The sequence below is a fragment of the Schistocerca americana genome, chromosome 8 (assembly GCF_021461395.2).
Source record: "Schistocerca americana isolate TAMUIC-IGC-003095 chromosome 8, iqSchAmer2.1, whole genome shotgun sequence".
Taxonomy (NCBI): Eukaryota; Metazoa; Arthropoda; class Insecta; order Orthoptera; family Acrididae; genus Schistocerca; species Schistocerca americana.
In genome coordinates this window covers 249,040,884-249,066,430 of record NC_060126.1, presented here as the reverse complement: position 1 = coordinate 249,066,430, position 25,547 = coordinate 249,040,884, and the positions used below count along the sequence as shown (strand labels likewise).

Below are 25,547 nucleotides of genomic sequence, written 5' to 3'. Positions count from 1 at the left end.
AATAAAGTTTACAGTATTCTTTCTCAAATCAATAAAGCAATATTAGTAGATGTTGAGTTGAACGGCCACAACATCCAATTTAAGCTTGACACTGGTTTGTAGAAACTATTACAAACAGGATCTTATATCATTTATTAGTGCTCCACAATGATCCAGTTTTCACTGCAAGCTAATGAGTCATAGTGATAAGACAATTCATATCAAAGGATATTGTGTTATGAATGTCAGGTATAAGAACATACAGTTGCAGGCTCCACTCCTGATGACACAGACACATACAGCAGCAAATCTAATGGGATTAGATCATTGTCAACTTCTTGGCTTCATGGTCCAAGATAATGCAAAGCACATCTAAGTCACATATGGAAAGGTTTCATGTGTGAAACTGCATGCCACACACAATACACTTTTTTCAGGATATCATGGCAGCATCAAGGGTTGAATGTATACATCACCTTGCACAAATTTTGTAAGGCTTTGCCACTTCCTGTATGCCTTGTGCTGAAGGTGTATGGTATTATCAAACCTGTCTCCAACAATCTGTGGGCCACCTCAATGTTCATTATTAAAAAAATCAAACTGAAATCTCCATCTCTATGGGAATTCCAAGGCAACTGTTGACTGCACGTATGTACCAAATTCCTAGCAACTGTAGCTGCAGTTTATGGCGGGTCATGGCCCATCGAACATAGGCCGGTGTGAGGTGGAGGTTACACCATTAAGTTAAGTAGCAGTTTGGACTTTATACATATGTGCTGTTTGTGTTTACTTTTTTTTGTTTATAAATGTATAGCTATGGTGTTCTTTTAATCATTGACAAAGGTCTTCTTAAGCACTTGTGGGTTTTATTGTTCTGAAGAAGGTGTAGTTATCTACGCCGAAACCTAGGTTAACACTAGGTGGTTTTTTCACAATCGAGGCGGGTTTCTAGTTTTTCAATATAAAAATGTTATGACTATACTTCACTTAAGCCAAAATATAAGCATCATTAAATCAACATATTGTAGTGAAATTTACAATGTGGTTGTCATTTCACATGCATTATGGTGCTGTATTGCGCAGCCTCCATGGAAACAGCAGTGAATTCACCACCAGTATATGAAAGTTTGGCAGCAATGTAAATACACCATCCTTGTTAGCTAAACTTCCATACATCATTATATAAAATTTTTCTTCCCAATTAGAAAATTGTACATTGCATAACCAATAAGACATTCACTCCAAATCAGATACTTATTTTACTCAGAGTTACACAGTAGAAGTCTTGTCATTTTGTATAAAATGTAATCTGTATAATTAAATGTCATTTTGATTTAAGAAAGGAAACATATCAGTCTGGATTCCAAAGATATGTAGGACAATGCGAGGCAATACTTGACTCTACAACCCATCTTAAAAGATAGATGAAAAATGGGCAAACTGACATTCCTAGATTTGGAAATAGCTTTTGACAATATTGACTGGAATACACATCTGGAAATTATGAAGATATGAAGGTTAAAGTACATGGAGCGAAACATTATCTACAATTTGTACAGAAACCAGACTGCAGTTGTAAGAGTCAAAGCACATGCTAAGGAGGCATAGTTAAAAAATGAGTGGAATGAGGTTGGAAACTGCCCACACATTATTCAGTTTGTACATTGCGCACTCTGATGAGAAACTGGGAATGGAAAAGAAACACAAACTTTGAGGTTTTCTGGTGACATTGTGATGCTGAAGACAATAAAGGATTTGGAAGATCAGTTTAACAAAATGGGCAGTATCTTGAAAGTAGGTTCGAAAGTAAAACACAGGTAATTGAGAGTAGTTGACTCAGATAATGCTGAATGAATTAGATCTGGAAATGAGGAACTAAATGTAATAGACCTGTTACACTATTTGGGTAACTAAATAATCAATGATGACAGAAATAAAGCAGATATAATATACTTGCAATATGAAGAAAATATTTTCTAACCAAGGGAAGTATGTTAACATTTAATATAAATTCAAGTGCTAGGAAGTATTTTCTGAAAGTGTTGATCTGGAATGTACACTTAGACACTAGTGAAATGCAGATCCTAAACAGTACACACCAATAGAGGATAGAAGCTTTTGAAATGTGAAGATGCAGAAAGATGCTGAAGTTTAGACAGATAGATTGGATAGCTAATGTAGAAGTACAATTATAGAGAGAGATCAAGATTTGAGATCTGACTACAATAAGTGGTTTCAATTGGATGCTGGTTGCAACAATTATAAAGATAGATGCATAAGATAGACTAACACTAACATGGAGAAATGCATCAAAACAGTCTTTAGTTTGAAGAGAACAACAACAATAACCATAACCATTATATTTCAACTTGTTAGTATGAAGCAAGTTTGATTGTTAATTTCTTCTACTATATTTGAAAGGGAATAATATACTTTTCATATGTAATGCAAACTTACAGTTTGACAAATGGATCAGAAAAGCCATTGTTGTCCATAGGAATAAGATTTGCACAGCGGACAATACCCACAATCAATGCCTTCTTTTTAGTGGAATAACACAAAGTGACTAGGATCTGTCCACGTGTCCAAGCATCATTATTCCACATGTTGTCTCCCTGCTCAACCTAATGGAGAGATTACATTACATAAAAAACATTATAAAGCTTTATGTCTTACAACATTGCAAATATAACAGAAACGTGCTTCATAAGAATGACTGCAGTGGAGATTTCTACATGAGCATTCATATCATTGAAACAGTCTTTGATATATACACTTAACTTAATCTCCAATTGCTTTTGTAAAGATTTTTGTTGCAAAGTAGACATGAAATTCAAGATCTCTTGAGAAAACTGTGAATCTTCAGAAAATTTGAGCTATGTCCATGTATGGCTCACAGTTTTGATCTGTTTGGAATTTACTTATCAGCACATGTTGCTCCTAAGAGTGGAAGTATAATTCTTCAGTAGTTTCAATGAGAAGTAAACATTCCAGTACAACCAATCATACATGACTTTTAATATCTACAAAAATTATAAGATAAATGTGATACTGACACAAGCAAAGGAAGTAGGAAAGACAACTATGTATCAAGTAGTGGAGCATTTCACATCAGACAGGCATACAAATAAAAGCTTGAGTATAGTTGCTCAGTTTATAAACTATGAGGGGCATTCGTAAGTCATGCAACACTTTTTTTGCTGAAAGCAGGTTGGCTTAATTCGGAATTCTAACACACTATATTATTACCCACTTTTTTGGCTACAAAACACTTTTTTCAACACCATTTCCATTCAATGCAACAGCCTTATGCTACCTTATTGGGAGGGCTTGTATGCCCACAAGGTATCACTCTGCTGGTTGACATCAGAACCAATGTCTTGCTGCATTAAAAACCTCCACATCATCCACATACTGCTTCCTGCAAAGCACACTATTCATAGGAACAAACAGATGGAAGTTGGAAGGTGTGAGATTCGTGATGTAGGACAGATGACGAAGAGCAATGAAGTTTGTGAGCTCCTCTCAGGTGTACAGACTTGGGTGGGGCTGTGTATTTGTTTGCATTTTTGTGGTGATGAACATGATGAAGACATTTCTTTAGTTTTCTCAGGGTAGCACAATACACCTAAGAATTGATTGTTGCACCATGAGGGAGAACATCAAACACAACAACCCGTTCAGAGTCCCAGAAGACCACTGTCATGACTTTACCAGTTGAGGGTGTGGCTTTGATCTTTTTCTTTCGAGGAAAGGTGGTGTAGTGCCACTCCATGGATTGCTGTTTTGTTTCCGGTTCAAAGTTTTGAACCCATGTTTAATCACTTTTGACAGGGTTGGACAAAAAAAATTCCAAGTCAACCTCATAACTTGCAAGCAGTTCCACACAGATGGTCCTCCATTACATTTCATGGGTGTCTCTCAGGCAGAGATGAATCCAGCAGGCATACACCTTTGAGTACTTCAATTGGTGGACAAGTATGTCAGCATTATCAATAGAGATGTCCAATCATACAGTGAGGTGTTTGATTATGATCTGTTGATCACTTTGAATGAGTGTGTCCACACATTTCAACATTGTGGGAGTAACAGTTGTGAGTGGCTGGCTGGAATGCAGGAGATTGAACAGGTTTGCACAACCTTTCTGCAATGATGACAGATACCTTGACCAGTGCCTCACTGTGCCTTGTTCACTGTCAAATCTCCACAGACATTCAGCAAGCACCTATGAATATCTGCAATGGTCTGGTTTTCTGCCAAAAGAAACTCAACAGCAGCCGTCTGTTTGGATCACACCTTCATTGCAGATATCGTTTTAAAGGCTACATATACCACTGCCATCTGCTGGAACTTTATGAAACTATAGGGGCTGAGGTGGGAATATTGAGTCATATGCTGCAACAAATTCTGTGTTGTTTTTTTTTTCAACTGAAATTAGTCAAGGAAAAAAAGTGTTGCATTATGTAACTGAACATCCCTCACACACACACACACACACACACACACACACACACAAACTGTGGCCAAAGATGAATTATTGTCTTGGTTGGATCACAGACGAAATGAAGAGACATACACACACACACTCACACTCTCTCTCACACACACACACACACACACACACACACACACACAAACAAACACACTGGGGCCAAAGATGTTGATCAGTATTTCGACCAGTGTGTGTGGTCTGTTTTTATAGACCCTGCTTTGAGGTAGACTCACAGGAAGAAGCCTGTAGATGTTGACTCAGGAAGCATAATTCTTTAGAAATGATTTGATCACAAAAAATTGCTTAAGGAATGATTTTTTTCATTAGATGTGTGATAGGTGGCAATGGCATGCTGCAACCAACAGTAATATTCATCTGCCTCAAGAAGTGAAATAAAATATGTAATGCCTTGGTACACAACACTGTTGACTGCAGTTTCGAAGAAACTTCAGTGACACTCCAATTTTCACTGTACAAGATGTTTTCATGAAAGTATGATTTTCAGTTGTCCAAACCCTTATGTTTTTACTCCTCATGTATTCACTGATATGAAGCAATGCCTTATCAATGAAGAATACATGGTCCACTTCTGTGAGTCCATGTACGTCGACATATGATGAAAACCAAGTACAGTAAACTATACACTTTTTTATCTGACTTCTTCAGTTCTTGGCTACTAAAAATATGATATGCAGGAAATTTTATCTTCTGCATCGCTTTCTAACCATTATCAAACAAAATCTGAGACAGGATACATAGGCTCCTCAAGCTTTTTCAAAGCCAATCACATCACTATATCCCTCACCTCAGCCAGCTTAGCGCCCGTCAAAATAGCCAGTCTCCCAGTCCCATCTGTGACTGACTGATGTTCCCATGTGTGGGTGATTGATGTTGCTATTGTTGATTTATTCGGCACTGTGACATCTGGATATATCCTACAAAATACACTGCCAGAAAAAAATAATAGTGCACCCAGAATGAGATTTTTAACTCTGCAGCGGAGTGTGTGCTGATATGAAACTTCCTGGCAGATTAAAAGTGTGTGCCCAACCGAGACTCGAACTCAGGACCTTCGCCTTTCGCAGGCAAGTGCTCTACCATCTGAGCTACCGAAGCATGACTCACGCTTTTCAGAAATCAAGGAATGTTGCATCTACCCGACTGTGTTGATCAAAAACTTCCAGTAAGCCATGTGAGAAAAGTGTCAGTTGGGTTTCACATGATTGATGTTTTTAGAATCCATGCTGGATGACATGGAGGAGGTCATTCTTTTCAAGATACCTCATTATGATTGTACTCAGAATGTGTTCTAAAATTCAATAACAAATTGTTGTCATGGATATCGGACAGTGTTTTGTGGATCACTTTTACTACCCTATTTGGAAATATGTGTGACTTGTGTTTTCTTCCAACTACTGGGCACACCTTTTTGTTCAAGGGATCTAAGCTAGGTTGTAGCTATAAAAGGGGTTAACTCAGCCACAAATTCAGTATAGAATCTGATAGGGGCTCCATTGGGCCATGGAGCTTTATTCCATTTGAACCATTTCAGCTGTTTCCCAACACCACTGACACTACTATAGATTTCACTCATCTTTTCAGTGGTGTGAGGATTAAACTGGCGCAATTCTCCTGGGTTTTCCTTTGAAAACAAACATTTGGAAATGGAGTTAAGCATTTCAGCTTTTGATTTGCTACCCTCAATTTCAGTACCCACCTCATTCACTAGGGACTGGATACTAACTCTGGTGCCTTTAACAGCCTTTACATACAACTGGAATTTCTTTGGGTTTTGTGAAAGATCATTTTACAGTATTCTGCTACAGCAGTCATTGGAGGCTTCATAGGTTGCTCTCTTGACAGCCAAACACATTTCATTCAGCATCTCTCTATCTATAGACCTATCGTTTGTTTTACACCTATTATGCAGTAATCTCTGTTTCTTCCAAATTTTTTTTGCAGTGACTGTATAACATGGAGGATCCCTCCCACTATGAACAGTTCTACTGGGTACATGCGTACCCTGTGCATGGTCATTATTCTTTTAACTTGAGCCGTAGTCCCTGTACATGCTCCTGCCCTGTTCTGGAAGTTTCAGGTTCCTCATTCAGATATGGAACTACTGCCTTTTTAATCTAATTTACTGAACATGTGTACCTTTCTACTTGTTTTAATTTCCTTTATACTTTGGTAATTATTGTCGCTACAACTGTGCCATGGTCCCTTATACCAGTTTCAATGTGGACATCCTCAAAGAGGTCATGTCTGTTTGTTGCCATTAGATCCATTATATTGCCACCATGAGTGGGGTTCTGAATTACCTATTCTAGGTAGTTTGCAGAGAAGGAGTTTATAATGTTTCAGGGGTGTTTTGTCACACCCACAACTAACAAAACTATAATTTTTCTAGTGGATTGTTGGGTGATTAAATTCTCCACTGATGATTACAATATGATTGGGGAACTTATATACAAGTCAACTGAGGTTTTCACGAAAGTTTTCAGTTACGTCAGGAGTTGGGTCTGGTGGGTGACAGAAGGATCCAGTTTCCATTTTATACCCACCCCTGATACTGAAACTTACCCAAATAATCTTGTATGCAGCTTAAATTTCTACCTTTGTGGATTTGAATTTCTTGTATACTGTGACAAATACACCATCCCCCATTCCCCATTAGCATGTTCTTTTGATATATCCTTTCAACATATTCCATTGGCCCAAAATGAATGAATTTCATCAAGGATATACAAAGAGTCAATTATCCACTAATACAAGAGAAACAGCTATTAGAAATTAAATCAGTGCTCTGTATTAACAATAAAAAACTTCCATCTATGTACAATCGCACCACTCTCATAAGTGAGTCACCAATCTGTGCATTATCACATTTAAAAGGACACTTAATTCATGTTTTTTCATCCACTTTAAGTGTATCATAATTTTCTCACTAGTGTCAGAGGCATTCTAAGTGATGTGCCTTTTGCTATCCTCAATTGTATAACTGAGGCTGCTCTGCAAATTGTTATTCAGTGAAACTAATTTTTTTTACCCTGATTTTTCCTAAATTGCATTTAAGAAAGCAGATCTTAAACTTGCCTTAAAATACTACTTATGTTTTAATTATTTGACAAATAGTTATTAATCTGTGACAGCTGTCAAGTGATAAGACATTCTTGATCTTTTTAACAGAGGGGATAAAGATCTGCTTACTTATAAACCTAGGTGGGAAGGCGGGGGGAAAATTTTGAAAGCCTACGAGCTGCTTTACATTCCCACTGACAATTTTCCCTCTTCCCTGGAGTGAGCAGTACAAATTCAATTTAATCAGTGAATTGAATGTGTATATTTGTTATACACAATGCCTTTTAATTCCAATAATACACATTTATTTTTTTACCTTTTCACATTACACAACTTTGGAAAAAGGGAGTGTTGTAAATTTGCAGAACCCATCACTGACATATTTTACCTTTAAGTGTTTGTGCCATTAGATACTCCAATGGTATAGTCCAAGTTTTTTATGTAAAACTAACCATTATTATGGGCTGCCCCCCATTCCCATGGGAGTGAAAAGTTCATAAGCAGCAAGGGTATATTTTTATTTTTGCCATACTGTAAGTCCTTTATCTTACCTTATTAATTTTTCACTCTTATAACTAGCCAATACATACCAGAAACTGTTTCTCCAGTGGAACATTAAAATGCTTCATTTGCTGCATCTTAAGGCAAGATAGAGGAATATGAGCTTCTCCAATGAAGTCATTGCCATACTTGTCATCATCTGAAAGTGAATAACGTTATATCTGTTAACAATTTCCAATGATTAAAAGATGTGATGCAATGTGATTTTACATCTAACAAGTAGAAACTGCAAGATGCCTTCTTTTTTCACTAAGCTGTGGAAGAGGTAAGTTAGAAATTAATCATATTGTAAGGTTGAAGACTTCAATTATGGATACAGTAAACCTGAATGAGAAAAGAAAAGCTGTCACTTGCAGCTGAATGTGTAAAAGAGTACTTACATTAGGAATACAGAGATACGATGCTCTACAGATAATCTAGTTTAAGAGTCAAACAATCTACTTAATTCCCACAGAGTAAAATCTTATTCACTAGTAGATTCATTCCTGTTTTATCTGTGTTGGACACTTTCAGTTTTAGCCATTGATTTCACATACTTTTTACCTGCTTTGTACATAATATGTTCACTAAAAATACGTAAGATGAAACAGAGAGATAGAGAGCAAGGTTGGGGAGGATGTGAGAAGGACACAGAAAAATTTCCAGCTTTCTGCATATTGCAATCAACATGAAGGATGTAAGGAAAGAAAATTTCAGGAAGTACTTCTATATTTTGCAGTAATGGGCTGAAGAAAAAGATGAAAATTTCATCCATAGACTGAGAAAAGTTTTCTTACAGGAGCAGCAATTATGTTTTGAAGAGCATGGAAAGTCAAACAAAATGGAAAAGAGCCTGGAAAGAAATGAAGTGTGGAGGAAGAAAGAAGCAAAAACAGAAAAGTGAAAAATGTAATGCAAGTTGTAGACAGGCATGATGAAAAACAATGCTAGAAATATTCAGCTTTAGTAGCTTTGCATCTGGAGATGGCAGTGTCGTGTGTGCAGTTGTACTTGTATGAGTTTTCTATGTCTGATGAAGAACTTAGTCCAAGAGCTGAATATTTCTGGTGTTCTTCTTCATTGTTTGCCTCCTTTATGTTGAGAGTAGCAATCTAGCCCTTACATATTGTTGTTATTCCATCATGGACTTTCCATTGTTACATACGTGGGGAAAAATCTAAGATTTATTGAAAGGAAGGCTGCATGCTATTGTCAAGTAAGGTAGCATTGCAAGGCAAACATGTGCTAAAGTAAAAGGCACTGATCAGCTGATCAGTGCCTATTTTTTTTTAGTGTTCTCTGAGCAGATTTGCACTACCTTTCGAAAAATGTGATACTGTAAATTGTAAGTTCAGTGTAAATTTTAAATTGAGTAACCAGAATAGCTCAAAAAATAAGCTCCACACAGAAAAATGTATAGAATCCAAAGTTGATTATTTTTGAGGAGGACGTCTGCCACCCCAGCCCCCTGAAGGTGGGGCAGGAGGCAGTTTTAAAATTTCAAATGGGAACCCCCATTTTTATTGCAGAATCAGATTCTACATAAAATACTACATACATTTGTTTTGATTCTTGGTAGTTGGTGCTGTAATTAAAGAAAATCCATGTTGTCATTTTTGCATGGAAAATGGTTATTGATAAATAAAAAATACTTATTTACTTTGTAAATTTTGATTCAATAAAACTAAAACTGTCCCTCTGTCCCCACAGGGTGGGATTTGAGAGAGAGGAATTAGAGTTTTACAAATGTTGACCCAAATATTAATTTTTTCCACAGATTCGGATAAGTTTTGTTTGTTTCGTGGCCATGAGGCCACACAACTGTTAATTATCAAATAAATGATCTGACTAGCTAACTAACTCACCAAACACCCTACTTACTAATGAGTGAACTCATTAACTAAAAACATAACTGACTCACGAACCTAATATTTTACTAGATTCGGAGTAATCACTCTTTGTTTGTCGAGAAGTCTCACAACTGGAGTGCTTGCTTAATTTGAGTCTTTTAGTTTTGGGTGGAAAAACGTAGAAACTGACATTCATAAAAATAACATTGTTCACACCTTTATTTTATTTTGGAATATTGGGACTGTTACATTGTTTACATTTTTAGAATTATGTGCCATAATCAATACATTTTTAGAATTATGTACCATAATCAATGTTCTTATCCAGCCCTTGCTGATGAGTGGCATAATGTTTCAGAGTGCCGCCGATAGGTAGTGCAGGGACGAGAAATTCGCCCTTTCTCGTAATAAGACTGGGCTTTAGAAATTATAAGTATTAATGTAATAAACACACTGTATCTTTTACTCGTCTGAACATTCAGACAGCAATACATTATTTATAATGATTGCCTTTTGGGCAACTTATGTTTGATTACCTTGTGTAGCTCTGTTCGCTGCTTTTGCTCACTACCAGTCACGTTTGATGCAGAGTTATTATTACTAGGCGGAATTATGCTGAGCGGGCCGCTCCTCGCTCATAGAAATTCTAACCCTGCCATTCTCAATGCCCCTTATCTTTCCTCTCTTGAGATTAATAGGTGGCCTATGTCATTATAAATTATCTTTCTGTGGAAGAAAAAATTGAGATGGTTTCATTTATGGAGAAAGTGGGAGAAATTTTGACGATGCAGTCGCACTTTATGCACAGTGTTTTCGTGGTCAAGTATGATCACAGTCCTCTTTTGTTCAAGTTATTAAGCAATTTATTGTGGAAGGTGGTGTGAACCAGAAAAAAAGAACCCGTGCAGCTACTATTTATGGAGTAAACAATCAAATGGCAGGCCTAGCTGCTGTGGCTCATAATCCACATGCGAGCACAAGAGATATATCAAGGCAATCAGGAATTTCACACATGAGTGTTTGGAAAATCCTGCAGCTTTCATCCATAGCATGTATCCAGGCATCAGGAACTACATGGCAATGATGTCCAAAACCATCTAAAAATGGTTCAAATGGCTCTGAGCACTATGGGACTCAACTGCTGTGGTCATCAGTCCCCTTGAACTTAGAACTACTTAAACCTAACTAACCTAAGGACATCACACACATCCATGCCCGAGGCAGGATTCGAACTTGCGACCGTAGCAGTCGCACGGTTCCGGACTGCGTGCCTAGAACCGCGAGACCACTGCGGCCGGCAAACCATCTAACATTTTGTCACTGGGCAGTTCAGCGGATGCAAACAAAGCAAAACTTTTTTGCCAGAGTACTTTTCTCCAATGACGCAACATTCACAAACCATGGCAAAGTTAATTGCCATAACATGCATTACTGGAGTGAACGGAGCCCACACTGGATTCAACAGCGACCTTGGTCAGTTAATGTTTGGTGTGGTATAATTGGTGATAAACTAATCGGTCCATATTTTATCGATGGTAATTTGAATGGCAACAAATACTGAAACCTACTTGAAAATGAACTGCCAGATCTACTTGAAGACCTGAGCATCGAACTTCGACAAAACATGTGGTTTCAAAATGATGGTTGTCCATCGTATTATTCATTAGTAGCACACAATGTACTAGATTGACTTTACCATGATCACTGGATTGGCAAGGGAGGTCATGTGAATTGGCCAGCCAGTTCACTTGACCTTACCTCGCCAGATTTTTTTCTTGTGGGGTTATCTACAAGACATCATTTATCAGAAAACGCCTACCACTCGCGAAAACATAATGCAAAGAATAAGAGATGCTTGCACTGCAATTACACCAGATGTGTTATCAAGATGTGTGCAGGGATTTACAGCATGAGTCAATAAATGTATCAAAGTTGGAGGTCACCACTTTGAACATTTGTATTCATACAACGGTGAGATGCAAGGGATTTACAGACAACAAGCAGGCCGAAAGTGAGAGGTGAGAGGACTCACTGGAAACAAGGACCCCAAAATTCATTTACTTGCAAGTATTTGCAAATAGTCTACAATAAAACAAAACCAATTGTTCCTTTTCAGGACCACCAAATCTTAAATGGGAATACGTTCATCTTTAGTTAGCGAGTGGGTCAGTGTATTCCTCAATTAGTCCTTTACTTTGTTTACTCTGTTAGTTAATGAGTTCACTTGTTAGTAAGTAGGATGTTTGGTTAGTTAGTTAGCTAGTCAGATGATTTGTTTGGTAATTAAAAGTAGTGTGGCCCCATGACCATGAAACAAACTAAACTTATCCGAATCTGCAGAAAAATTAGTATTTGGGTCAACATTTGTAAAACTCTAATTCCTTTCCCTCAAACCCCACCCTATGGGGAAAGAGGGACAGTTCTAGTTTTAGTGAATCAAAATTTATGAAGTAAATAAGTATTTTTTATTTATCCATAACCATTTTCCACGCAAAAATGAGAACATGGATTTTCTTTAATTACAGTGCCAACTACCAAGAATCAAAACAAATGTTTAAGACAAAATGTACATAGCTTTTTTTAATGTAGAATCTGATTCTGCAATAAAAAATGGGTGTTCCAATTTGAAATTTTAAAGTTGCCTCTAGCCCCCCCCCCCCCCCCCCCCCCCCCCCCAGGAGGCTGGGGTGGCGGGCTAATTTTAGTACCAGCAGATGTCACCCTTGAAAATAATCAACTCCCGATTCTACACATTTTCTCGTGTGAAGCTTATGTTTTGACTCATTCTGGTTTGTTAACTCAAAATTTACACCCTGTATATACAGGGAAAGTATAGTTAACCATGATCGTAATGAAATTTTTGAATTGACTCTTGTAACAAAGGAGAATGAGACCAAATGTTCTATATCTATTGACACCAAAATACTTGATACTCATGTTGCATGTTATACTAACACACTGTGAACATGAACTAACTTTGTTTATATGTGTAGCTGAGACCATATTGACTGTAATTCACTTGCTATGTTATATTGAGATTATTTTGCACCCCATAATCAGTTAAATTATGAAGTTAATGGATTACAAAAAAAATATGGATATTGTCAATTCATTTCTAGCATCAAGGCAACATAATCTCAATGCATAAAACCATTCATTCAATGAGAAGTAGTTTAGACAAGTATGTTGAAAACATGCTAGCACCTTCTGATTCAACAAAATTTTGCAGTACAGTAGTTTGTATTCTAATAAATAACATTGTTGGTGAGATTAACTTAATGTAATCTCTCATAATATCATCAAGGAGTTAGTAAAATTATGTGCAAGATCAGAACTTTGCAACAAGCCTATACCTTTGTCACTCTGAAATGTACCAAATTCATAAAATTTTAATTGTAATTTCATATAAACCATGGATAAAACAATGCAGAAACATGTTACACAATATTGTAAAATTATATAAGGAATGCAGCAAAAGCCACTTAAGAACAGTTCTCAGCATATTTTTGTGATTGAACTCTGTACTATTTTAATGTGTAAAGTTTTAATTTTTGAATACGTCCATATGGAAAATTTCAGTAAAAACGGTGTCTTAGCTACATTATTTAAAATTTGAGCATCATAAATATTCTGATATGCATGAATCTACAGACAATCAGTCTCAAAATATGGATTTACATTGATACAGTCTTACACCTGCCAACAATAAACAAAAGCTTAAAAGTAAGTGAAATGTACCCTCAACTCTGCATCTCATTCTGACTACCATTCTCTCTCAAGAATATTCTGAGTGAGTGTATAAAGCCATTCCAAAATAATATAGCATCATCAGATGTCAAGAAGAATGTAATAATAGCAATTCCAAAGAAGGCAGACATTCGTAGTATCAGTCCATCAGTTCAATGAGGCACGTTTGCAACATACTAACATGAATTATTTACAGACGAATGGAACCATTGGTAGAAGCCAAACTCTGGGAAGAACAGATTGGGTTCTGGGAAAACTGTTGAAACACATGACATTATGCTGAACCTACAACTTATCCTAGGAGGTACACTGAAAAAAGGTAAGCCTCTGTTTACATCATTAGTGCACTTAGAGAGCACTTTTGACAGTATGGACTGGAATACATTCTTTGAAATTCTGAAGTTTGCAGAGATAAAATACTGGGAGCAAAAACTTATATACAGGTAGTACAGAAACCAGATTGCAGTAATAAGAGTTGAAGGTCATAAAATGGAGGCACTGGTTGAGAAGAGAGAGGCAAGGTTGTAACATAGCCCCCATTTTATTGTATCTGACCGCTAAGCAAGAAGTAAAAGAAATTTTGGGGAAATTTGGAAAGGAACCAAAGTTTAGGGGGAATAAATAAAAATTTTGAAGTTTACTGATGATATTGTAATTCTCTTAAAGATGGCAAAGTACTGAGATGAGCAGCTGAACAGAATGGATGGTATATTGAAGAGAGTTTATAAGAAGAACACTAAAAAATAAATTAAATCAGGTGATACAGAAGGAATTTGAGTAGAAAATGAGATACTTAAAGTTACAGATGGGGTTTGCTACTTGGGCATCAAAATAAGAGTCATTGGCTGAAGTAAATAGGGTACAGGAGGGGTGTTCAATAAGTAATGCAAAACATTTTTTTTTCCTGAAAACAGGTTAGTTTCATTCAGGATTCCAATACACCATATTATTCCCCACCCTTTTGGCTACAAAACCCTATTTTTCAACAAAATCTCCATTCAATGTGATGGCTGTATATCACATTACTGGGAGATTCTGTATGCCTGCATAGCACCACTCTATTATTTGATGTTGGAGCCAATGTCTTGCTGCATCAATAACTTCCTGATCATCCACATACTGCCCCCCATGGAGTGTATCATTCACTGAGCCAAACAGATGGAAGTCGGAAGGTGCAAGATCCAGGCTGTAGGGTGGATGAGGAAGAATAGTCCAACAAAGTTTTTTGAGCTCCTCTCCAGTGCACAGACTTGTGTGAGGTCTTGCATTGTCTTGGAGAAGGTAAAGTTCATATGCATTTTTGTGACGATGAAAAAACCAATGTTAATTTTTTAGTTTCCTCAAGCTAGCACAATACACCTCAGAGATGATCATTGCATCATGAGGGAGAACATAAAACATGTTCAGAGTCCCAGAAGACCATTGCCATTACTCTGCCAGTTGAGGGTGTGGCTTTGAACTTCTTCTTTAGAGGAGAAATGGTGTGGCACTAATCCATGGATTGCTGTTCTGCTTCTGGTTCAAAGTGATGAACCCATATTTCATCGTCTGTGACAATGTCACAATAAACATCATAATGCACAAGAAATTCCATAAAGATGGTCCTTCATTGCTCAGTATGGTCTTCTGTTCATGGTGAGGAATACAGTGGGCACACACTTTTGAATACCCCAACTGGTGGGCACATGCATCAGCACAACCAACAGAGACACCCAGTTGTGCAGCACTCTGTTTGATCATGATCCAGCGATCATCTTGAATGAGAATGCCTGCAGGAGTCACAGCTGTGTGTGGCTGGCAAGAATGTGGGAGATTGGACAGCTTTGTGTGACCATGTTGTGATGATAACAGACACATCACCCAATGAATCACCATGCTTTTGTTCATTTCCAGGTCTCCATAGACATTAGGCAAGTACCTATGAATATTTGCAATGCTCTGGTTTTCTAGCTGTTTTTTTTATCAAAGGAGACTGAGTCACAGCTCTCAGCTTGGAAGGCATCTCTATTTTGAAGGTTACATATACCTCTGCCATCTATGAGAACTTCATGAAACTATTGGGGCCGAAGTGCTAATATTCCACAATGTTCTAAAAAAAATTCTGCAATTTTTCAGTTGAAACTGGCTGAGAAAAAAAGTGTTGTATTACTTATTGCACAACCCTTGTAAATTGCAGACTAGCCTTACCAAGACAAGTATTTCTAATAAAAGAAAAATATGTTAATACCTAATATAAATTTAAATGTTAGCAACCTTTTCTGAAATAATGTATCTGAATTGTAGCCTTGTACTGAAGTGAATTGTGGGCAGTAAAGATTATAGACAAGAAGGGAATAGAAGCTTTTGAAAAGTGGCTCTACAGAAGACTTAACTTGTTGCAAGTTTCTCAGGGTTCTTCTTCATGGTAGCATCTACAGAAATATTTACAAGTACCTATTAAACAATGGAAAGCCCAGAATGGAATAACAATAAAATTATGAAGAGAACAGATTGTTACTCACTATACTGATGAGATGTTGAGTCACAGACAGGAACAATGAAAAGATTATGATACAGTTTAGCTTTCAGCCAAAAGGCCTTCTTCTGAAGTAGGAAAAACACACACACACACACACACACACACACATATACATACACACTACTAGTGGTCAGACTGCCAAAACTGTGCCTGATTGGAGCAGCAATCAGGCACAGTGGTGCGCCTGATTGGAGCAGCAATCAGGCACAGTGGGGATGAGGAGGCAACATACAGTGGGTAGGTGTGGCAGGGGGGGGGGGGGGAGAGGAGGAGGGAAGAATAGCAGGGTAAGGTGGGGAAAGGTGTAGCGCTGCTCATGGGAGGATGCACATATGTGGTGGGAAAGGGTGGGGCTGCTAGGTGCATTCAGGAGGTTTTGTGTGTGTGGGGAGCGTGGATGGAGTGGGGACAGGGGAAGGAATGGAGTCAAAAAGGACAGAAGTAGAGAAGGGGGAAATGACTGGTGAGGGTATTGATGGAGTAGAAGGCTGTATTGTTGGAGTTGGAGCTGGGAAGGGGACAGTTGAATAAAGGACAGGAACTAGCAAAGCAATTGATGCAGGTAAACAGCATGTTAGCTGTCATGCTCACATAGAAAACAGCACAGTGGTTGCATCTTACCTTGTAGATCATATGGTTGCTTTCACAGGTCGCCCTGCTTTTGATGGGATGAGATGCTCATGACCAGTTTGGAGTAGGTGATGGTGGGACAGTGTATGGGACAGATCTTGCATCTATGTCTGTTGGAGTGATGTGAGCCATGAGGCCATGGATTTGGAGTAGGGATGGAAAAGGATATAGTGTAGGTTTGACAGGTGGTGAAATACCCCTGTAGGAGGGATGGGAAGAATAGTGTGTCAGACATTCCTCATTTCAGGTCACAATGAGAGGTAGTCGAAACCCTGGAGAAGAATGTGATTCAATTGCTCCAACCCTGGGTGGTGCTGCATCACTAGAAGAGTGCTCTTTTGTGGCCAGATGGTGGGTATGTGGGAGGTGGTAGGTGACTGGAGAGACAAGGTATGGAGGGTATTGGATTCTGGGTGGTTAGGAAGTATTCCTCTACATGACCCATGAATAAGTTGGCATAGGATGGTGCCACAAGGTGCCCATTTGTGTACCCTGGATCTGTCTGTAGGTGATGCCTTCAAAGGAGAATTAACTGAGCAAGCAGATATGGTGGGTCTTGGTTACCAGGAAGGAGTTGTAAGTTTGCTGTTGGTTGGGCATTGGGGAAGACAATGTTCAATAATGGCAAGGTCTTGAGCCCTGGGCATTGGGCATTTGGGATGTGTAAAAGGAGGTGGCATCAACAGTGATGCACAGCACAATGGTAAAGGAACAGGTATTGTGGTTATTTACCAAGGAAATTGTCAAACAGCCATATGTTTTGGAAGTAATTTTATTTTGACAACCGGTTTAACTTTTCAATATGCCATCTTCAGGCCCAATATGCACTTCATGTACAGAAATTCAGATGTATCAATATTGGCCTACTGGGAACATCAGTATCTGGATACTGTAAATCATTATTTGAGTACTTTCTTCAAAGACTTTACATATGGAGTCTGAAGATGGCATACTGAAATGCTGAAATGGATTGTCAAAATAAAATATAACAGCTTCTCACAATTAATGGTTGTTTGGTAATTACTTTGGTAAACATTTGACCACCTGCTGTCCCACATCCACAGTGGATCATCAGAGAAGGACTTGTGGATAGCTGGTGGAGGAAATGGATGGTGTCTTTCATTTAGGAGAGTAGGTTACAGGTAACATGCTAAAGACATTGGTCCAAAAGAGCAGAGATTCTCTTAGTAGGGGGAGGGGGTAGTAACCTGTCACAATGGGGCATCATTGGTGCTTGGGTATATGGATATAGGGAGGATGCAGAAAGTAAGGAGTGCGGGGAGTGGTAGGTGTGAGGAGAGGTACAGAGTCAGGGGAGAGGTACTGGAATGAGCCTTAGGATTTGATGAGGGACTCGAGATCCCGTAGGGTTTCTGGAATGGAGTCACTATGTCATGGCAAGAACAAATATTAAATGTTTGTACTACAGATAAGTACAGTAGAATTGTTATAAGGGACAAATTGTGTTCTGGGGTTGTAACAGGAAGGGTTGGAGGGTACATACGCAATGGAAGATAGGTCACTGGATTGAGTCATGCACTTCTGTTCTTTATAGGTCTACAAACTGAAGAGTGATTAGGAGGGTCTGCCAATCTCTCTACTCCACTACATCACAAGGAACAACTACAGTGTGTTTCACAAGGTTATACCAAACCTTTATATCATCTCTCTCTCTCTCTGTCTTTCTCCCTCCCCCCCCCCCCCCCTTCTCTCCTCCCCCCACCCCCCCTCTTGCTTTATTCAGGGTATTGGTCTGTTATGTTTGGAACCATGGACGACAATTTTTATATGTCCTGATGTCGCATATATTTCACAGACTCATAGTAATGACTAACAATCATCAATGTTGCTATGTAGGCAAATAACTCTTAGTAAAGATACTAAGCTGGGTTGTAACAATTTACTCATATTGTCAACACACACAGCTAACTCAAAAATACATGTGGTTTGTTTAAAACTGTAATAGTTGTTGCAGGGAGAAACAAAATATAATTACCTACATTGCTGCAGTATTATTCCAGATGTTACATAAGTTCTTTTTTAACACTGACCTTTTACACCATTAATTATGATATGAATAATATTTATGACAGTGAAAATATTTTTACTTGTCAGCAATTTATTCATAAACATGCCTGAGCTTCGAGTTATTATTTATTATCTTTGTGTTAGTGAATATTTAACAAAAACTTTTCTGCAACAGATATTTTCTTTTATTGATAGCAAAATTATTTAAAGTATTTTTTTCCTGTTTTCTTGTGGGTTAAGTCCAAAAATCATGTGATTAGTTATGTTTCACATAGTGGCTGCCAATGCACTACTACAACTAAAGAATGGCAGTCAACCAATAATAAAAGTAATAGTAATAGTAGTAGTAGTAGTAATAGTAGTAGTAGCAGCAGCAGCAGCAGCAAAAAAAAAAAACACACACACACACACACACACACACACACACACACACACACACACACAGAGAGAGAGAGAGAGAGAGAGAGAGAGAGAGAGAGAGAGAGAGAGAGAGAGTATCTTACAAATTTGCGCAGTACCCTACACAATCTTACATTAAAAACTGTACACACAACTTTGGTTAATTACATAAAAGATGTATTCATGGATTATTTAGTAAAACTTTTCAGCTGTGACACTTCAATTCAAAATATTAATTGCGATCATGACTAAAAATACTATTGACATTGACTATGGCTTGAGTTCTAGCAATAATTAATTCTTCTATTTAATTATATTCACATGTGGGGAGAGGTATGAAGTGAGATTAAAAGGACAAATACTTTTTATACATGTATTATGGAAAACTTATGTACAATTAACAAAATCATGCATTCAGAAGTAACCTAGTAGAAAAGAGTGTAATAGGTTTGCGAGCTGACACCAGAGTAGATTAGATTAGTACTTGTTCCAAAGGTCATGAATACGACACTTTGTAATGATGTGGAACGTGTCAGGTTAATAAAAGGTGTCTATACAAGATATTACATTACACAAAATATTACATGACACTTAATTTTTTTTTTTTTTTTTTTTTTTTTTTTTTTGTGTGTGGGCGTTGGGGAAGATACCCACTTACTATATCCATTTTATTCATCCAACTCTTTATCTCACAATTACATAAATTCCATGACATGATATACTCTTAGTCTTTGTTATTCTTAGTACTTGTTATGCAGAAATATACTTATTAATAATATTTTTATGTTCAAAACACTTAAAAGTGCAGTGGTTTCTCATCCCAAAATAATATTTCATGATCAATAGCACATTTATATACAATGAACATGCGTATTTTTATTTGTTACTGACACAGTTCACTTGTGGTTATTGTAACATTTTACTACAGGTTTTGCAAGGCTTTTCAGGAGATGGTACACCTTCCCAGCGCGTATCAAGGCACAGCATGCACACTTGCCCAGGGGGGGTGGGGGTTATTTTCCACAAAATGAGCTGACAGTACATGGAATACAAATATAAATTATTAACAATACTAATGGAAGAAAGGCATATGGACAGAGTCTATGTAAATCTCTGCACACTGTTCTACACTGGTAGAAGAGATTTTGATTCTTAATCATCCAGTGCAGCAGCTGTAGCACTCTTCTGGGAAAGGCAACTCCACCCCACCATGAGTGCTGCTCACTTTTCATTTTGCAGACAGACTCAGCATTTCCAGTACAGTTCTTTTATGTGAGCAGGCAAAATAACTTCATTGTGATTTAGTTTCTGTAGTGAAGTTATTTTTAGTTTATTGAGTACTTATCCACAGTTGTTAAGTGAACTTTTATGTAAAATACATTACTATAAACAATGACTGAGAAGCTTTTAATTTTGTAAGTGTGATGTCTCTGACATATGTAGTGTTGGTTGGAAAGGAAGTGTATTGATAAATGTGGTGACTGGGTGCTGAATGTCACTGACAGTATGTTGTAAAGCTGTATAATAGTGTTATAGTCTATTGGTGTTGAAGTAATGATTGAACAGGAAATTATTTCATTTCTCTCATTATTAATTATGTTACTTGTAGACTGCATAAATCTCTTCCATTGAGGAATTGCTGACACTTGCAGAGTGGGCTGCACTGAGTGGAGTCATTTACCACACATCACACAGTATATCTTCCAAGTTGGATGTGCATATGTCTAATGGAATGGGACTGATCATGTTCAAGTCTACAAACATAATCTGCTGTAAGGTAATGCCAGACTTAAGCTGAAATATCTGAAGTTATATAACACCTAGTTAACCCAATTCTGTTGTAGGGAGAGACAATTTAAGCTTCTGGTTCTCCCCAGATGTGGATAGATCTTATGTTGGAATGATGCATTTGATACCGTTCATGCTGTGGAGAGTAATCTACTCATTGAAAGGAGAGACAAAGAAATTGACATTGTCAAATACTTAGTGACAGCATCATTTGGGGCAGGTTCTCCAGTTCTGTAGACAGCTGGCAGCTCCAGTTGTTGAGCTTCTTTACATAATAGTTCACTTAACAACTGCAAACTTAAAATAACTCCACTTTATAAACAAGAGCTCAATGAAGTTATTTTATCCACTCACAAAAGAGAACTGGATAGGAAATGCTGGGGAGGTATAATCTGTAAACTGACAAGTGAGCAGCACTCATGGTGGGGAAAGTTACCTTTTCTGGAAAAACACAACAGCTGCTGTGCAGGATGACTAAGAAGCAATTTCCCTTCTAGCAGTGTAGAACAGTTTGCGAAGATTTACATAGTTTCTGTCCATATGCATTTGTTGCATTAGTATTGTTAGTAATTTATACTTGTATTACATGCACTGTTACACACTTGGTGGAAAATAAACACCCAAAGGCATCTCTGTGCATTGTGTCGCCAGTGATTCGTAAGCTAAGTTGTAGGAGAGTTATTCTAACTTTTTGAAACACCCCATGGTTTCTTCTTGTGACATAGTGGGGTAGAGAATGGAGTCTCACTTGCTTGCTCTTCAATTTGAAAACCTATGAAGAAGGGAAGTGCCTGTCCACAATCCAGCAACCTACTTTCCCTCATGTATTTGTACTCCAGCAGACAGTTTTAAGTTCAGATATTATGCTAAAAATTTCATATTTAACTATTTTCTGGTAACTTACATTGCATATTGGCAGTTGAGATTTTTCAAGAATCATGTTGCACACTGTCAGGTTTCAACATGAAAAGTCAAGCCATTTCTTTATGGTGAAAGGAAGCTCATATATCTTATATCTTTGTTTTCCCACCTTCTTCTTAGCACTCACTCCTTTTGTATTCACACACATGTATTCCATCCAAGAGAACCACTCACACAGCACTAAGAGAAGGCTCCCCCCACAAAAATAATCAATTTTTGAAAACAATTGATTTTTAATTTTTGATAATACAGGGTGATTCAAAAAGAATACCACAACTTTAAAAATGTGTATTTAATGAAAGAAACATAATATAACCTTCTGTTATACATCATTACAAAGAGTATTTAAAAAGGTTTTTTTCACTCAAAAACAAGTTCAGAGATGTTCAATATGGCCCCCTCCAGACACTCGAGCAATATCAACCCGATACTCCAACTCGTTCCACATTCTCTGTAGCATATCAGGCGTAACAGTTTGGATAGCTGCTGTTATTTCTCGTTTCAAATCATCAATGGTGGCTGGGACAGGTGGCCGAAACACCATATCCTTAACATACCCCCATAAGAAAAAATCGCAGGGGGTAATATCAGGGCTTCTTGGAGGCCAGTGATGAAGTGCTCTGTCACGGGCTGCCTGGCGGCCGATCCACCGCCCCGGGTAGTTGACGTTCAGGTAGTTACGGACAGATAAGTGCCAATGTGGTGGCGCTCCATCCTGCTGAAATATGAATTGTTGTGCTTCTTGTTCGAGCTGAGGGAACAGCCAATTCTCTAACATCTTCAGATACTGTAGTCCAGTTACAGTAGCACCTTTGAAGAAAAAGGGACCAAAAACTTTATTGGCTGAAATGGCACAGCGCCTCAAGCGAACAAATGTACAACTAAATGAAACTTTATAGCTCCCTTAATTTGTCGACAGATAGTGCTTAGCTCTGCCTTTTGTTGTTGCAGAGTTTTAAATTCCTAAAGTTGTGGTATTCTTTTTGAATCACCCTGTATAATGTACATATAGATAAAAAGTCTACTCACCAAGCAGCTGCAGAGAACACATTATAAAAATACTTTACATATGCAAGATTTTGGAGCCAGTGGATTCTTCTTCTGGCAGAAGGGTGGAAGGGAGAGGATGAGGGATGAAGGAAATGGATGGGAGAGGTTCAGGAAAAGGGGTAGTGTTTGGTTAAGTCACCCAGAATCCTGGGTGAGGGCAGACTTATTTCTCATCCCTTCCAGTAAGTCTCCGCTGACCCAGGATTTTGAGTGAATCTCAAACTCTACCCCTTTTCCTAAGCCTCTCCAGTCCTTTCCAGTCATCCCTCTGCCTTTCCCTTCAACCCTTCTGGCAGAAGAAGGAGCTGCTGGTTCTGAAAGCTTGCATCTGTAAAACATTTTTTTACATGTGTCTTCTCCTGCCACTGCTTGGTGAGTAGATTTCTTATATTACATTATAAACTATTTCTCATCCAGCAATCCAAAATTATCTGCTGTATTTTATTTACTTACCCAAAATGACAATATGCAGTATTTTCCTGTTGATCTCTTCCTCTGATACTGCATAAAATGTGAGAGTTTCATTAAACTCTGGGTTTCTTGTTTTGTGGACTGTTTTAGTTCTTAATGTATTGGACTGAAAACAAAATAATATATTATTATAATCATTTTATTTTTTAGCTATTTGATTCTATTTGAACATCTAGTTATTACCCTTCCTTCTGCTGGTATGAGACTAAGTCTGCAAAATGGATCTGATAGCCCATTGATATCCATTGGTTTCAATCCCTGAAAATTACAGCATAAAATGTCACAAAATACATGTATTTAAATAAACCAGAGAGTGCTATTTCTGTACTTACATGCTAGTTGGAAATCGGCACATATTTATTATGATTGTTATTGAAACAATGTAGCTTTAGTAATATTTCATTAAGATACATGACTGTGACAGCACCATGAATAATATGAGCAGTTTTTTTTAATATAATCATAGTTTTGGCTTTCAAACAGATGCAGATTTAACTATAAGTTATATATAAGACTTTCTTAGAGACAACTTACTTTTGCTCTGTGAAGTGAACAATGAAGTGCACCAGCAAAGGAGTCATAGAGCAATGATAACTCTAGTTTGCCTAACTGGACTGAAAAAAAAGCAATATTTTTATATGGCAGTGAGTGTGCTGACAGTCTTTGCTTTCTGTGCTTCTCTTCCATTCTTTTAGCACTGAATTAAACTATCACTTGACTTATGTAAGAATACACGATAAGAATATTCATACAGCTTACTCTAGAGGAGAAGCACAGAAGATTGTGGCATAACACAACAATATCATCTCTCTCTCTCTCTCTCTCTCTCTCTCTCTCTCTCTCTCTCTCTCTCTCCCCTTCCCCCAACTGCTTCTACACACAAAAAACCAAACACACGCCACACACCACACACACACACACACACACACACACACACACACACACACACACACACAGACAAAAACAGCTTGTGTCACTTCTTATATTCCAATCAGAAAACACTTTATGAAAACACACATTTCGAGAGGAAACCTATTACTAATATGCATTACTGTTTAAAATGTGTAATGAATTGACTCACATGATTAGTAGCCTACTTGTTTTGAGTCTGTTCCTTTAAATCTTGATGTTTCAAAAACTTGATATTTATTAAAAATTAATTGATTACTTTTTAAAAAATCACAGACATAACTTTGCTGCATATTTTAACTTTTGAAAGATATTGTCTGACTCTGTCAGTTCTGATTTTCTGGTACTTCTTGGACATGAAACTCATTCATTTGTCCTCTTGTGGTTGTAATTACCATTTTCTCCTGCACTGTCAGTAAAATCTTCTGCTGTATCACCAGTAGTACTTGATGTGTGCTGACCACTAACAGAACTGCTACCTATGGATGTTCTGTCATCTGACAAATACCAGTCCCGTGATGTGCTTGAGGCCTGGGAGTCCCTCCTCCTAAAACAAAGGTTATTCTTTGCTATACGATTCAGGTAAGATATTTTATGCAATAGGAAATGTTGCACCTTTGTGCTTCACCTTGTCATATTAGTACTGCTCAGAAATATAACAAATGTATAAGAGATACATGTTATTGAATTGTAAACTGTAGAGGAATTACTTTCCTGTGATGAAACTACAGAACACAGAGTGTTTAATGTGAATACTGATAACACCTCCAGGAAGAAGTGCAGATGCACTTCACATTTGTCTGTGACTAATTACATAGAATCACTTGTTGCATAAATATGAGTATGCAACTTGAATGGGGAATGGGCCAAACCAATGTTTTGCATAAAACTGGTAATGGAAAGTGAAAAGGTAATCACTTTTTGCATAGATGAGGTACATAAACATAGCTAAGCTTTAAGACAATTTCCTTCTTGAGAGTCACATAATGCAGAAAAACAAACAAACAAACACACACACACACACACACACACACACACACACACACACACACACACAAACAAAAGTATGCATGTGCAAGTCTACATTGCCCCAGCACTGTAGCTCAACTGGGTTGAAGGTTGTGGGTTGTGTTAGAGTGGTGCT

The 25,547-nt window shown here is 37.7% G+C and overlaps 1 protein-coding gene across 1 annotated transcript in view; it reads right to left on the bottom strand.

The window, feature by feature from the left end:
- Nucleotides 1–25,547, bottom strand: part of LOC124545109 (rabphilin-3A) — a 1,015,241-nt gene that overhangs the window by 36,726 nt on the left and 952,968 nt on the right. The window contains exons 12-17 of the mRNA XM_047123925.1: nt 24,799–24,950; nt 24,029–24,108; nt 23,678–23,752; nt 23,477–23,600; nt 8,143–8,252; nt 2,437–2,603 (exon numbers count right to left, since the gene is read on the bottom strand). Coding sequence (XP_046979881.1) covers nt 2,437–2,603; nt 8,143–8,252; nt 23,477–23,600; nt 23,678–23,752; nt 24,029–24,108; nt 24,799–24,950 — 708 coding nt within the window. The remainder of the gene's footprint in view (nt 1–2,436; nt 2,604–8,142; nt 8,253–23,476; nt 23,601–23,677; nt 23,753–24,028; nt 24,109–24,798; nt 24,951–25,547) is intronic.